Source organism: Uloborus diversus, chromosome 3 (assembly GCF_026930045.1).
Source record: "Uloborus diversus isolate 005 chromosome 3, Udiv.v.3.1, whole genome shotgun sequence".
In the NCBI taxonomy this organism is placed as follows: Eukaryota; Metazoa; Arthropoda; class Arachnida; order Araneae; family Uloboridae; genus Uloborus; species Uloborus diversus.
This window is the reverse complement of record NC_072733.1, coordinates 205750043-205766763: the sequence shown is the minus strand read 5'-3', so window position 1 is coordinate 205766763 and position 16721 is coordinate 205750043. Positions and strand designations below refer to the sequence as shown.

General features: G+C 32.7%; 1 protein-coding gene across 1 annotated transcript in view; it reads left to right on the top strand.

Moving 5' to 3' along the window:
- The window catches only part of LOC129218616 (nuclear pore complex protein Nup98-Nup96-like), a 59902-nt gene that overhangs the window by 24068 nt on the left and 19113 nt on the right, over positions 1 to 16721 (top strand). The window contains exons 5-6 of the mRNA XM_054852935.1: positions 6426 to 6492; positions 9123 to 9483. Coding sequence (XP_054708910.1) covers positions 6426 to 6492; positions 9123 to 9483 — 428 coding nt within the window. The remainder of the gene's footprint in view (positions 1 to 6425; positions 6493 to 9122; positions 9484 to 16721) is intronic.

Genomic DNA, 16721 nt, shown 5'->3' with positions numbered 1-16721 from the left:
TTTACATTGCCATTCATTATCTTGTTTAAGACATGAATTGATACAAAATGAAGATGTAATAATGTTGTAGTAAATTTGAGTAGTGGGGGAGGGAGGGAACAAAAGTTTTATTATCTTATCCTTTTCTTTTCGGCTCTTTGATCAATAGATCCCTTCAAGAAAATGGTAAGCTCAAAGGACTTCCCAAACTGTGAAAGGTATGATTGTCCCTGAAAAAGATGTATAATTCTTATGTTTGGAAGTTTTTATGTAATTAAGTTAAACTGGCATTAAAAAAAAAGTTAATAAATAAATAAATTATGTAAACTTTTTTTAATTAAATTTTAGAAGAAAATATTGGTTACAAGTAATTTGTATTTATACTCTGCTAATAATATTGCAGTAAATAAAAATTGAGTAGATTGAACCCCCTTGAACAGCTTAATACTCTTTCGGACAGTTTCAGACGGTTTTGGACGTAAAACCATCTGTTCTGTCCAGTCCCAAACCAGTTTTTGTTCTCCAAATGCAAATTCTGCTCTGTTAGTATGTTTAGTTGTGTCTTCACAAACAGGGATATATTTATAAAATTCTAATAAAAAGAGAAAATATCCTACTTCTATTGTTTTTGTACTGAAATAATAATTTTTTTTTTACTTTTATTTGTCTAAAAATGTCGTATTTGTGAAAAGTTCCTGTCACACATTCCAATCATTTTTTGTTATGTTACAGAAATTTTACTAATTTGCCTTTTGTGCACTCTCTTACACAAATTTTATTTGTAACATATCTTCTTAAGGTTTTGGTGCAGCATCGAATACTGGGGGCTTGTTTGACAGTCCTACTCCCGAATACCTTGCAACATCGCCTAAAATTTTGAGTTCGAAAATTGCTTAAAATTGCATTTTTGAAGCTTCAATTTTGAAAGATTGCTGTCCCTAATAATGTCACCAAATATGGTCCTACAATTGGATATTTGAGACTTCAAATCCCAAAAATATTCGGACAAGGGCCCCTGAACCGCCCTCTTTAATATCATCAAAAAATAGGTTTTATTAAACAGCCAATTATGAAAAATTTAAGTGGAATAGTCTCTGAACACCTCCTCATAATATCATAGAATATTGTGCATTAGTTTTTAGGATTTCAGTTTTTAAAAAAAATCCAGGGGAGAGCTCACAAACCCCTTCTTGTAAAAATCTTCAAAGTTTGTCTACAATATTGCGTTTTTGGAACTGCAATTTCAAAAAATTGGAGGGGGGGAGGAAGTGATACCTACTTTTTTTTCAAAAAAAGAAAGGAAAAACATGGTTTGTGCATCCCCTGTAGCTCCATTCCTTACCCCTAAGGTCAATAAATAGGGCCACTAATCATGTTTTATGGCTTCAATTTCTACAAATTTCTGCGGAGTCCCGTGTATCGTTCTTTCCGCTAACGTCTTGAAAGACAGTATAAAATTGTGTTTTTAAAATTACAAGTTTCTAAATTGTGAGATTCAATGAGCAAATCAAATCAATCAAAGTGATGGGATTTTTTCCCTATTATGCCCCTCTCCCTCTCCATAAAAACTATTTTCTTGTTGTGCCACTGTCATGTGTTGTATGTACGTGTGTGCATATATCCTTACAAGATAATTTTTTCATTCAAAAAATATCTTTGATACACAGAAATTATTACTTGTTTTAAATAACTGCTCATGTAGTAAAGAGTTTGATATTTTTTTGTCTTTGTCTGCATAAGAATTCTGAATCTGCCCCATGTGGGTCGGCAGAATCATATGCAAAATGTTACACCCTCATTAAAATTGCTAAAAAAAATTTAACTAGGTTTTAATTTATTTAATTTTATTTATATTTTTAAATTTAGTTTATATTTTTTATTTTGTATAATTTGAAGTAAATACTGAGATGTATTTTTATGTGTTAAAGTAATTAATTTATAATTTTTATATATTTCTCTGAATACAATATTTTTGCACTTTTGTAATTTGGCCTTGCTTAAAATAAAATTAATTTTACTCATTCAAAATAATAAATTATCATAAGATTAAAAATAATATTTCTTTTAAAATTTTATTTACTTATTTTGAAAAGCCAGGGGGTGTAAGTGCCTCCCTTGCAGCCCCTTACCGACGCTGCAAGGGAAGCGTACTGCAGCGCAGGAAAGGGTACTGTATATAAACGTGAGATTAATAATTTTCGTGATGTATTTTGTAGCTTTTCCCTATCTGTTTAATTAAATTTTATTTTTGAAAGTATTCCACTGTGCTGGCAATTAAGGACATAAATAGGAGATTAACATCTTTCGTGATTTGTTTAGTAGTTTATGTATTTTGTAGCTTGTCCTTTGTTTAAAATGAATTTAAATTTATGATGAAAGTTTAAATATTAAAAAAGATTTTTAAAAAGCCTTTTTTTTTCTAAATCAGGGGGGGGGGCACCCATGATCTTGCCCCCTCACTTTTTCAAGGCACGAGCCACCACTGGTCATCACCCACACTCTCATTCCCTACACAAAAACGGGCACTCCATTTTCTGACAGACTTGTTAGAGACACATCATTTCTCCCCTTAAACGGTCACCATCTGCCGATGAATAGCTGCCGGTGTCTCACCTTCCACTGTCAGAAATCTGATAATACTTCGCTGCTCCTTGATAAACACTAAGTTTATCCTAAGTATATTATAAGTCATTTATTATACATATCTCATAATTTGCAAACACTAAAGTCATTTAAATATAAAAGTACTGTGAATGTTCGCGGTATAATGATAACCTAACGAATTCATCGCTTTGCTAAACAACTTTCGCGGTAACCATCACTTCTGATCCCGAGATGTCTTGCAACATTCTCTCATGGTTGAATATGCAAATATTTAGCTGTTTCATTTTTATGTAATTTCGTACCTTTTCATTTGATCACCCCTTGTGTGTGTATATATATATATATATAAATGAAAAGCTTTCAACTTCGTATGCTTTGCAGAAAATTGTTTGTATCCTGCAAACCGTGGAAATCATTTTATTAAGCATTTTATAAAAGCCTGCGCTAGGGATCTCGAATTGCTAGTCAACAAAATAGCCAAGTTTTGGCCTAATTCCAAAAATTTTAGCAAAAGACTTAAATTTAATAAATTTTTAAATGTGAATTTTTATGTTTTTTTTTTTTACTTCAATCAGAAAACAGGAATAATTTTATAAAATATACATTGTAAGTGCTTATTGTTTTAACTATTCAGTTTACACTTAAGTTTAATAAACACTTAATAATAATGCTTTTGACATTGAGTTCCCAATTTGTTATTTTTTTAATTACAGAATTTCTAATAATAGTTTCGAGGATCGAGGAGAAATCTTATTTCTGTTTTTTGTGGAAATTTCAAAGAATTTTATGTTTGCCAATATTTTTGCCTTAGACTTGAAGTACTGAGTTATTTAATTTTTATTTGTTTTTAAATTAAGATAGTATTTTAAAGCACAACTTATTTGTATGATATTTATTGTATCTGTTTTTCAAATGAAGAAAAAAAGAATATTTAAGAACTTTGAAAATTGAAGCAAAAATCAAAAAAGAAATTTAATGATTTGCTCTTCATCACTGATATATTAAGTAATTTGATTTTAGTTTTTAACTATCAATGGAGCATTTTTTCCAAATACTAGATTGGAAGTAAAATTTAAATTTAATATATTATCAATACAGTATATTTTGCACTTTTTGCATTTTTGGGGGTAGGAGGGGGGGAGAACCCAAGTTTATTCAAATTGTCATCATTCAAGTTTCTTATTTCTAAGGTTGTCATTGGGTTTTACTTTTTTAAATTCATGTTAAATCTCCTGTCCAGTGTTAATCTTAATAAATGGACCTATAGGTTTTTTTATTGAGTGTTTATAAATTAATTGTATTTCATGGCAGGGTTTCAGCGGGATACATTCTCTCGGGCATGTTGTTTGGAAAAAAATAAACTGGACTACAGATATTGAACAATTAGACATTATAGCATTTATTGTATAGAATAATGTTAAAACTTGAATTTCAACTGCAAGTATTCTGTTTTGTTTCTGAACCCATAATGCACTTAAGATTACATTGGTACCATTTATCCATTATGTTATAGTTTTGCTGTTTATGTGCCATGTTTCTTTCCTTTTTCCTTATAAGTTGAAATAGCAGTCTTCAATTCAAATTTGCATCCTGAAATAAATGCTAAGTACCCAGGCATACACACACTCACCTAGTCATCTTACTGATCTTATCAGAGAAACGTCGGTGAACAAATTGAAATTTAAAATTAATAAAGTGCGCCGTGAATCTGAAGCGAACTAGTTATAAAAGTAAAATGTATTCTTTTGTACAGATTCGAATATCACTCCTTTGGCACATAACATACAGTCAGTGCCTTGGCTACGATTGTTGAACATTTTTTTTTTTCAAATATAGTATGATTTTTATTTAATACTTATAAAGATTTTTTTTTTCATACTATTAAAATATTATTTAATGGATTAGTCATGTTGATTCTACCCGAAAAGATGGAAGGCATATGCCCCAGGTCTACTGCCAAATGGGCCTCAACTTGTCTACTTTTAGTCTCTTTTTTATGGATTAAAGCATCTTTTCTCTACTTTTTTGGGTGTCTATTTTATTCCTTGGCCTGCACCTATTAACTACCATCCATCCCCCCTTCCCCTCTTGGGGACGGTCAAACACTTGTAAAAAAACTTTTGCTGAGAGCCAAGATTTTTTTTCCTTTTTTTACGAAAAAGTAATGATAAGTTAATAGAATATAAATTAAACTTTATTTGGAGTTAAAGAAGTTTCAAGAAATATTTAAATGATACGAATAAGATAATTATTGTAATAATTGTGCATAAATAAACAATGCGGAAAAATCACAAAAAACTATGAAAAGAAATAATAAAATTCACATAAATATTGAGTTATAGGGGATATTATTACAGCAGAGTCTCGAAAACCCGAGCTAATTGGGGCGCACCCTCCCTACCTTGGATTGTCCGAAAATCTCTTAGCAAATTTAAATTTTATATCAATTTATCGACAAAAAGTTTAGCACCCTACACTTTCTTGTAAAAAGGAAAGGATAGATTATCTGTACAAAAAACTATCACTTAGATTTCAACATAAATTTAAGTTTTCTTTACCTTTAAACGAACTTTTATTAGTTTTTGTTTCATGATGTCAATGCATACAGTTGGCTCTCTGTTTAACGACTTTCTCTATTTAACAACAGTTTTCACAGTCCCAGATGGTTCACTATAGTGTTAAAAGCATTCTATTTAAGGACGCTTTCTACTTAACCACGATTTTTCGTGGTCCCTTGAAAATCGTTAAGCAGAGAGCCAACTGTATGTTTGTGTGTAAACTTAAACACAGCGTAAAACTTTATTTTGATTGTCTCTAAACCCATTTTTATAGGTATTGCCATGACAGCTGTATGTGTGTGCGTATGTAAGTAAAGTACCTCGCAAACCGCAAAAATAATTCGTCATAGAAGATTAAAATTTCGCATGGACAACTCGTACAACATCAAGTCACATTCAAAAGAGTATGCTTCTCTTCTGGATTGCTATCTGATATTTCTAAAAGGCTGTTTATTTGTTCTTTGCTGAAAAACAGTGTTAATTTTACGCCTCTTTTTTTTTGTATTTAGTTAACATCTCCAAGGCAATTAATCTACCTCTGGTAGTCAATGAACATATTATGCCACTTGTCAAATTTTATTGACACTGATTTCTTAATACCTATTAAATACTTTATTAAATGCAGATAAGGAAGTTTTACTTTTGAATTGCAAAGTGTTTTCAATTTTTAAATTTTGATGCAAATCGTTTTTAGTTGTTAAAAAATTTCTTATTATGAATAAAGCTCCTCAAATTAATCGGAACCTTGGACTTTTCGGACTCGGATTTTCGAGACTCTGCTGTATTATTATTGTGTGTTCTTTTCTTTCACTTTTTTTTTTTTTTTTTTTTTTGAATAAGGAAATTTTTTTAACCTTGATGACCAAAAATCTCTGCAGACCGGTTGAGCATTGCTGATGTAGAGTTAAGTCTTTTTACTTTTCAGTGGCTTTGTTAGGGGGTGGAAGGCATGGCAATGGTAACATATGCCAACAATGTGCTTTTTTCCAACATAAGAGTTATTTCAATTAAACTCTTAGACTCAAAGTATGATTATAAAAAAAATAAAAAATGGGATAAGTTAAAATATGAATTCAAGAAGAGAATTCATTCCCTTACATCACTCATTCCCTCACTACTACATTGAGTCTCCCTACCCAATTATAATTTTATTTTAACTATTCGTTTTGTCTTATTTGCTAGTGCTCACATATTATAAAAAAGTAGGCTTTGCTATTGTATCTGTATTGCTCTCTATCAAATATTAATGTTTCTGGATAAATGTTTGATTTTTTTTTCTTTCAGATTTTGAGGTGACTAATCCAAGTGCTTCAAGTTTTAATTTTGGAACGGCTAATCAAATGCCTGGAAGGTATTTATTTATCAAACTTAGTAATTTTTTCTTTTCCTTTTTTCTTTTCCTTTGAAATTTGCAGTTATCCTGCGTAACTTTGATCCACAATTATTAATTGACGAAAAAAAATTGTATCCATTGATTTAAATCTGAAGAAAATTTTAAATGTCTAGTTATTTAAAATTAGAAAATAATTGTTTTAAGAACCATTTAATTTAAATTATTAACCTGGTTGAAAGTTTTTCTGCCACTTAGGGCAATTTTGAATCATGGGAGAAATGTAAATGTAAAATAAATTATTTTGCTGAAAGTACAGTCAGGGGTCTGGCCAGAGGATATTTGGATCTGTTAACGCACCCTTCACAAAAATTCGATCAACCAAAATGGACCTTTCACAAAATCCCAATCAACCAAAACGGACCCTTCACAAAATCCCAATCAACCAAAACGGACCCTTCACAAAATTCTGATAAACAAGAACGGATCTTTCACAAATTGTTTATTGAAAGAGCAAATCTGAAAGCAAAACAACTCATGTTAAACCGATAATTTTTGAACCTTTTTTAAAGTCAAATTAGAGGGATCAGCTTATACAAAATCTGCTAATTTTGCAAAGAAAAAAAAATGGGACCCTCTTGTGATGCTCTTGCAAGCGATAAATAATTGCTACTGCCAAATAAATATAATGCTTGTTGTTTGTTTCTTGGAAAGAAATTAACAGCTGAAAATAAGTTTGGTTTTACATAATTTTGTTTGTTTTATCACAGCTAATTCATCGAGCTTGTCAATATTTTCGTTTTTATGGTGCGGTGCAATGTTTAACTGTTATTTTGGGAGAAAATTATATGGGTTTGATTTTTCGATGCTAACAAGGACAGAGTTGCCAACTGCTTCTCAAATGGTGAAACTCTGCGGCTCCGCAAAGAAGTTCTTTTGCTCCGCATTTCCCGTCTGAAAGTTTTCAAGCCTACATCTTGCTATTTCATCATAATAAACATTTAAATATGGGAAATTTAAGATGCTTATACTCAAAGATTGAAATAGTGTTTAAAGTTGTTTTATTAATTTAAAAATAGTTATTTTTAAACTCGTTCTTAAAAGATTTATTAAAACTATAAAGCATTTTTAGATCAATGGTTTCAGTTATTTTTATTGATTTTTATATAAAATAACGAACTGCTCCGCACAATTTTAAATTGCTCCTCAAAATCACCACAGATGCTCCTCAAATTGTTTTTCCAAGGTTGGCAACGCTGCAAGGATGATTAACTTAAAATAAACTCTTTTACTTGCCATTTTTTCTTTAAATGTCTACATTTTGAAAAATGCAATCTTTTAACATCTGATATGAGAATCATATTTTGTTCTTTTTTCAAGTTAACTTCACTTTATTAGGATGCAAATAAATGAAAAGTCTCTTTATTTTTGTTAGAACTTCATTTCAAGTTTTTAAAGCAAAATTCCATTTTCTTTTACGAGTCAAAAATTAAAATGCTAAATCGATGGTTTAATTTTTTTTTTTTTTTTTTTTTGCTTCAACTGTGTCCACAGATATTAATGATATGTTTATCATAGGGCTCTAAAATGCAATTTAAAAATAATTTTATAAAAAATATTTCTTTTACAAGCCGCTTTTATACTTTTGATGCCTTCACTATCAGAATTGCGATCTCTTTGCATCCGCTATGGGAATCCGATTTTTTGAATTTTTGATGTTTAATACACTTTGTTAAGAAGTAAACAAATAAAATCTCTTCTTATTTTTGATAAAATCATGGAATTTATAAGTTTTAAACTAAATTCTGTGCTTTTTAACAGTGTTGGGTCAAAAAGTTAAATGCAGATCCCCCCCCCCCCCTCGTCTGAATTTTATTTATTTATTTATTTTGTTACAATTCTTTTAAATGCTGTACAGAAATATTATCAGTTTAATTTAACATAATGTACAATGGTAGATAAATATTGCTCCTTGACAGAGTGATGCCGCACCTTCCCTCCCCACACCAAATACTAGAAAATCTCCCCGGAATGATATTCTCAACATAGGAGAGGAAAACACTCAACTTTAAGTTTAAATGATGCAGTTTATGCCCTCTCTAAATTCTAAAATTTCGTTTTAACAAAAAAAAATTTTTTTTTTTTGCAAAATTATTTTATTTTTTACAAAATTGATTCATTTTTCATAAAATTATTTGATTTTTCACAAAAAACGGACCCTGTGAAAAATTCTGGACAGACCCCTGACAGTAGAGGTCCAGGTCCCCCCAAATAGAGGTTCCAGGTTGTCCAAATTAATGAAAGTATGGATATTAAACAAAATAACCTGCATATTAGACCAAGGTACATAAACTGCTGTGCACAGTAAAAATTATGTTTTTAATTTAAGATAATAAAATACTAGAGAATATTACACAAATGATTGTAGAAATACAAAATAGGGCCTACAAAAATACATTTTGCACTGACTTGTGTTGGGCCTGAAAAAGCAAGATCAGACGCACATTTCCCGCAAATACTTTTTCTTTTTTGACACTTGGAAACGGCCCGGCAACAAAAGTTCGGTTACTTTTCAATTGCACCCTGTATGTTGTTGTTGTTTTTAAATATGATGATAAATATATATTTTTAAAACTGTAACTTTATTGTAGCTTTCCAAAATATGAAACAAGATGGAAAACATGGAGGAGACGACGAAACAGCTGTCAAGCTTCCAATTTTAGTCGAATTCGTTCAAAGCATTTCGCTGAGATTTGTTCTAATCGGCCAAAATTTAGAACTACATGTCTAAAACCAAATGTTAGACCTGCCATATTTAGTTTCCCTGCTCACTCAGAAAGAGGAAACCAGAGAGAGAAGTCTGAAATCAAAATTGAAGTTACAGAAGAAAATTTGCCAATCGAAACAGAATTTACAGGCGGAGACTCCGCAATCAAAACAGAAATTATGGAAGACTCATTCCCAATCATTACAGAAGAAGCTTTCCCAATCATAACAAATGATACACAACAGGTATTCACAAGTCTGCCTTTTTATACAAAAAACTGCATTATAGTACTTAATATTTTGGAAAAACTTTCAACAGAGATTAGCTTATCTCTTAACTTATATCTGAAAGCAGCTTAAATGACATTTTTTGCGGCTTCAATTACAAACGACTTCTGGTAGGACCTCCCCCCCCCCCCCCAAGTTAATATCACGATGATAGCTTTCAAAAGATTTTTTTGGGGGGGAAGAACTCACACGAATCTTTCATCTCTTTGTCTAATTCGTCCAAAAAAAGCCTAAAATTGGATTTTTTTAGGGCATCAATGGCAAAATATTTCCAGGTATAGGGAGATTAAAAGCACCCTCACTCTCCCTTGATGTCAGGAAGCATTGCCTAATGGGGCTTTTTTAGGCTTTACAGCAGAAGAGCTAGAAGAACACCCATTCCCTCTTCTAATTTCTCAACATATAACAGCAAAATATTTTGGTTTCTAAGCTTCAATTTCAAGAAGTATTTTGAAGTTGGTACCCCTAAAGCTTGACCTTTCTTCTTAAATCATCAAATGTAGCCTAAAATGGGTTTTTAAGATTCTAATTTTTAAAAATTATTGTAGAATTTCAATTTTGAAATATTTTTGAGGGAGATTCCTAAATACTTTCCCTTCACCTAACGTCTCTAAAGATAGCCCAAAACTGAGTTCATTCTAATAAAATTTATGGGGAGTTTGTAAAAAATTTTGGATGGCCCCTCCCAAAATGATCGGCTAAATCCGCTACTGGGTGGGAAGGGGTAGTGAGTCACTGCACCAGCTCCTGTGCAGAGAAGGGCCCGTGAGAACATGAGCAACCAGCGCCAGGGAGACGCCACGGTTCTTGGAAATTTCACAGCCGCGCCACCACCCTCAGTTTTTCAGGGCATAAAACTGGTCAGTACAAGTCAGTATTCTTCATCTTGGTCAGTATTTGTTTTTTTTTTTTTTTTTTCAAAATTTGGTCAGTGAAGTCAGTATGTTTCTGTAAATTTGCCGAAAAATTCATTTTAAGAAAATCGCAGTTGTATTTTTCCTGTTTTCCTTATAAACTTTTCAAATGTCAAAAAAGTGAGACATTGCCAATGCTGCAACCTAATTTTGCCAACATGGTAAAGTTTGGATTATATTATAAGAATAATTTTTCTGTTAGCTTCTTTTTAGTCTACTTTCCACAAATATTTTTTTAAGAAAGAACAAATATATGCTTAGTCTGTTGTAAAAAAATTTTTTAAAGAAATAATTATCAAATAAATAACTAAGTTAATGAATACTGCAAAATAAAGGCTTTGAAAGTAAGGTATTGAGATGGGGAAATGTGTCTGTTGGACTGTCTGACCCTGCCCCCTCCGACCATTAAAAAAAAATGTTTGAAAAACTGGAGAGGGTGCATCATTCCCTTTTTTCCCCCCAATGATTCAAAAATGAACCATAAGTACCTGTGCGAAAATTGAAAGGAAGATAAAAATCTCGAACTGAAAAGGAGTTGTTTTGAACAAACTTATTTAAAGAGAGCTTGAAGTAAGGAAAAATATTTCTCAAATTTAGATATTTTGAGGGTACTTTTGAGAAATTAAAAATGTTAAAACATTAATGCCAATTCAAATCTTATACTTAAGAAATTAACTATGTTAAAAGTAATTTTTTGTTGCATATAATTGCAGAAAGTAGGGTAATGTTTGAAGTTTTTTTTATTCTGTTTCATTTCATTTTATTTATTTTTGTTATTATTATTATTATTTCTAAGTTTTGAGAAATAGACAAAGCTTCATATTCTTTAGTTGAATTACTCTTTAATTAAGTGCATAAATGCAAGAGTAATCATTGAAAATAGTAAAGTAAATTGTTTTTTATCTTTAACAAAAGTTAAGCTCAAATATCATTGAAAAATTACTGTATTTTTTATACACTACAATCCCATTGCTCTGGTCTATAATATTTTAAAATGTATCGTGCATATGATAAATACACACAAAAACACATCATGTACTAACCTCTGTGTGTATAAACTAGTATTTTACGATTCATTTGCAAAGTTACTAGACTATATATGATCTTGTTTCACTGCATAAGAGCCTTTCCTGGATATTTTATCTTTAAATTTATACAACCATTAATTATGCTTTACATTGTTGTAAAACTCTGGATTTATCATCATTAAAAAAATCTCTTAGAAAATTTTTCTTATTTTTTTTAAAGTGTAAGGTAAGACAAGGTTGCCCCCCCCCCCCCTTCAAAGCAAGGGCACCCCTTCAAAAAAAAGCAAGAGTGTCTACCCAAAAAATGAGAACTACCCCTCAAAGCACCCCCCCCCCCCTAAAAATTTCAATGGCACAGTGTGCCACAACCCTTTTCCCCCTCCCTAGGTGGGCACCCTGGGTAAGACAAAGATAGTATCGGAGTAATAAGGTATGCATGACTACTACATTTTGGTGAAATTTCGAGATGAGAAAAAAATTGTTATGCTTAAATTAATGTTTTTATTTGCTGCCTTTAACTTTCATCATAAGTTCCTGCAGTATAAGTGAACCTAGTTTCTGTACATGCAAAAATATTTGCTGATTAGTAATTAAAACATTCTTCTAAATGTGTTCTGGGTTTTAGTAAAATAATTTTGCTACTCAAAATTAACAGGTTTAAATGTACAGTTTATTTATATAGATTTTTTTTCTCTTTCTTTCTTCTTCCTGATATCAAAATGTTTCTTAAAGTTGTGTTTTTGAGTGAGTTTTCAAAGAAAAAAATTGTGAATGAAACACTGCTCTTACTCATTTAATGATATTTTGACCAGTAAGTATATGAATTAAACTCGCAATTTTCAGTCAAAATTTTTACCAAATAAGCTTTACATTATGTTGCAGCACATTACAAATAAAGCTGGCATCTATTTCACTAAATATGATACTCTTTTTTGTTATGCTAAAGTTTGTTAAGTTTTTAAATTTTAGTTAGCATTTGGTTTGGTATTTAGCCGGTATTGGTCAGTATTTCATATATTTTGGTCAGTAAAGTCAGTATTTTTTTCCTCCAAACAGTTTTACCTCCTAGTGTTTACAATTGGTTTAGAATGAAGCTAAACTAATCATTCTCTACATGTTAAGCATGTCACATTGATAAACACAGCAGTTGTGTAAAGTATTTGAACTTGATCTGTTACTTTAATTTTTAACAATGAATGTATGTTTTAAGCACTGGGATGCTTTTAATTTCGTTGGCCTCCGTGAGTCCAGGCCCCTTTTTATTTGTGCCTCCTGCCCCCCTTGTCACTGGCCCTGGCGAGGGACCTTTTAGAATTTTTTCTTGTCAAAAAGTTTTGAAATTGCAGTATCAAGGAAAAGTGATGAAATCTAATGTCTGAGTGAGCAAGTACTATAAAATTACTCCTTTATGTACTAACACAGGTGACCAAGCTTAAAGGCAGGGTTAAAACTTCAACAGCCCATTTACTGTTGTTTTAAATGTTTATCTGGATTGTTGGATTTACCGATTCAGGTCCTATCCTGAGCACTTCGGTTTGTCCAGGTTCTTCTTTTTCTTGTGCAGTTTAGGTTTCCATGGGTGCAAGATCTTCCGTCTCAGGACAGATTTCCATCTTGAACAAAATTTCCGAGACAGAGGTCAGGACAGAAAGAAATTCGATGACTTTCCTTCAGTTTTTACTATAAAAAAAATTGAGTGTTTGAAAAATATGCTTTAATATTACTGGACCTTTTCATAACCATGAATTTACATCGACATTCTCTTGATTTTCCACCGTGGGCTTGATTTGTTTGCAATGTGCTTTTGGACTCACACCGTTTGACTTTTTTAGGTAGCTCTGTTTTTTCTAACTCACTGCATTGCAGACCGCGGAGTTGCTCGCTATTCTCGCTAATTTTTCGAATTGATGGCCTTTGGTTTTTCATTTTCACTTGCTATTTTCAATCATCCTTTCGTTCTTTTTTTCCCCCATCAGCGTTTTTTTTTTGCAAACTTACGCATAAATGAAATTTATATGCGCTCTTAAATTGTCTTAGAGTTGAATCTGAGTCACCTGTTGAGTGTGATTGCTGGCAGAATGAAATGTTTATGCCACATCAAAGGGCATCCACATACCACGTAAAATGGGAACTATCAGGGATTTTGAAGATTTTTAATGAAAATGTGGATTCTGGAAAGAATTTGAGGCAAATTTCAAGCTGGTTTGAAACACCGATGTGCAACTGTTCCTGCATCTTTGGCATGTTTCTAGTAAAATATTCTTAGACTTCAAGAATCAGTGAACTCCAATGACTTTCAATCTAACACTCGTTAGAATGGAAATACGGGGGGGGGGGGGAGAGAGAAAGGAAACAAGAAAAATAACGGCAGCACGAGTTTGCGAAAAAACGCTGCTCTTGTAAAGAGTGAGTCTGGAAATTAACCCACAATACTGAAGTCTTAACACATTTATATTTTGCAAAATCTAACAGGGTGGGGGGAGGGGGGGCTCCTCAAGGACTCCAGAATACAAAATCGAAAAACTTATTTTGAAGCCATTTTTGAAGCTAAGAGTGGTTTGGGATTTCTCCTCTGGAAGCTCTAAATAAAAGGTCAAAAATGTTTGACTTGACTTGATTCTCTTAACGCCTAGTGGCGCATGAGGCCGCTAGTGTGGCATTCCATCTCAACCAGATTAATGCCGCCTCCCTGGTACTCCCCCAGCTTGGCACACCAAAGGCATTTCTTTCATGTATGGCCATCTGACGCCAGGTTAGTTTTGGACTTCCGCGCTTCCTCTTGCCATCAGGGGTCCACATAAGAGCAGTTCTTGTAGGGTCTATTGCCTGCATTCTGAGAACATGTCCTATCCATGACCAACTGTGCTTTTTTATCAGTGTGGTTATTGACTTGCAATTTGTACAATGGTACAGGTCTGAATTCGATATTTTATTTGGCCAGTATGTGTTTAATATTTTTCTCAGGCTTTTAGTTTGAAAGGCATCAAGCTCTTTTTCTTGCTGTCTATTTAGCTTCCATGTATTGCTGCCATAGAGTAGGACTGCTCTAACTGTTGAATTGAAAATTTATATTTTGAGTTTTGTGTGTATGTTGTTAAATCTCCATATTTTATATAAAGATTTAAAGGTGCATTGAGCAAAAATGTTTAGGCTGTCTTTAATGATGCAAAAGTGGGGAGGGTGAGGTTTTAAAAAAAGTCGGAAACTGGAATCTTAAAAACACTAATCTAGGCAATCTTTAGTGAATTGATGTGAGATGGTTTCAGTGTTCCAACCTAAAAATGTTTTGTAGCTGATGCATTAATAACTATTTGAGGCTATACTAAAATGACTTAAGAGAAAGGTTATTTGGGACCCTCTCCCGAAAAATCTTTGTAATTGAAGTCTTAAAACTTTTAGGCTGTCTTTGGTAATGTCAAGAGGGGGGGGGGGTCTCTTTAGGGGAAATTCCGAAACTAGAGTCTTAAAAGCGCAATTTTAGACCATCTTTAATGATCATAGAGGGTGGGGTTCGAGGTTCCCCTCCTCCCTTCAAAGATAAAGCATTCAGAACTCTGCTTTAGGGGATTTAAGAAGAGGGAATTCGAAGGCTTCCTCTCGATAAATTTTAAATTTTAGAAATTGAATTCTAAAAGCTTTGGTGATGAAAAGGGGGAACCACAAATTTAAGTCAAATTTAGTGAACTTAAGGGAAAGAATCCGGGGGGGGGGGGGGGGGGGGGTCTCCCTCGAAAATTTTCCTATGCCTCAAAATATTTTCCGTCTTGAACACATCACCAAACTTGCACCCATGTAAGTTTCTTAAGAAATCAACTCAGAGTTTGATTTCTTTCAAATATAATTTCGCTTTTAATAAAGAAACCTTTTAATTGCATTAAAGTTTGAAGCCAAAGGCAACGAGTTGTCCGAGTTGTGCTGCTGACTAACTTTAGAAACTAGTATGCTGTGGCCATCATGAAACTTACTTTTGTATCTGTACTAGTTGTGTCGCTCGGCTTTGCATCGTCTTTTTCGAAAATAAGAGTTATGTCTTGTGTTACATATTTAACTTGAGCAAAACAAAATCTTAAATATCTCAACAGATTGTAGAAAAATAACCAAAAAAGAAAAATTAAATCCCCCAATGACAGAAAAAACCTCAAAACAAAAGCAAGAATTTAATTTGTTCATGTTGGGGAGAATTTCTAATCTAATAATATCTCCCCAATTTTTCCTTTGATACTAGCAGAGTGAGTTCTGAAATAAGACTAACAAGCTATTTCTAACTTTCATGACGTTTATTTAAACAGTAATGTAAATAGTTAAAACACGCTGTAAATGATAAAAATGAATACTAAGAACATAATCTCTCCACATGCTACTTTTGCACAAGATAACTAATACTGCAATGCAAACTGCATGACTATCGACTAAAAACTTCGACGAAGAAACCCATTTGGAAATAAGCTAACTCCAGCTCATCATTTTCAATAAAGGGAGAGCAGCACGAACAAGCAAGTTCGAATACCGATCTAGCGACCGCCTACAATGACGAGAGATGATCAAAGAGAGCGAACATAAGTCGCGAGCAGTTTAAATATCCCCCGGGTCATTAGCATATCCGAGTCACGTGAACGGACACTCGTCACTGCTATAGTTAAGCACACGTGCCATTAGATTCCTTCTAGAAGCTTCGATGTGACGTCATCCACTACGGAGTTTCCGCCAAAGGTGGACGAAAGTGAAACCAAACATTCGGTCGATTCGACCAATGTGAATGAGTGCTGATAATCTTTTACCCCAGTCATGCAGAATGATTGGTAATACGTTATAAGTAAGGAAAAACATTCTTTCACTATTGGTGTTGTTAGGTGATGAGATAGGATTATTTACTGTTGTTATTAACAGGCATTTATGCCTAACAGTTCACAGTGGAGTAAAAAATGGCAACAAACCTTTCTTCTCTATGATTTTATTCACGCTAATTAAAACTGCTCATGGCAGATGATAAGTTTTCAATATCAATATTGATGTTCCCTTATTTAAAACTGTGTATAACTTTTCACCCTGTGATTTTACAGCCTTGGTGGTTTTGAAATCTGAAAGAAGTAAATCTATTTCAGGTTTATTTTTCGCAGGCTTACGAATAAGACTGAAATTATGAAAATCGGATTATTATTTTGGCTAGAAAGAGCCGTTTAATGCAATTTTCATATTCTAAAATGTTTTTGTCCATAGAACCCACCCCCAACCCTTCTTGTAGCCCAGTCAATAA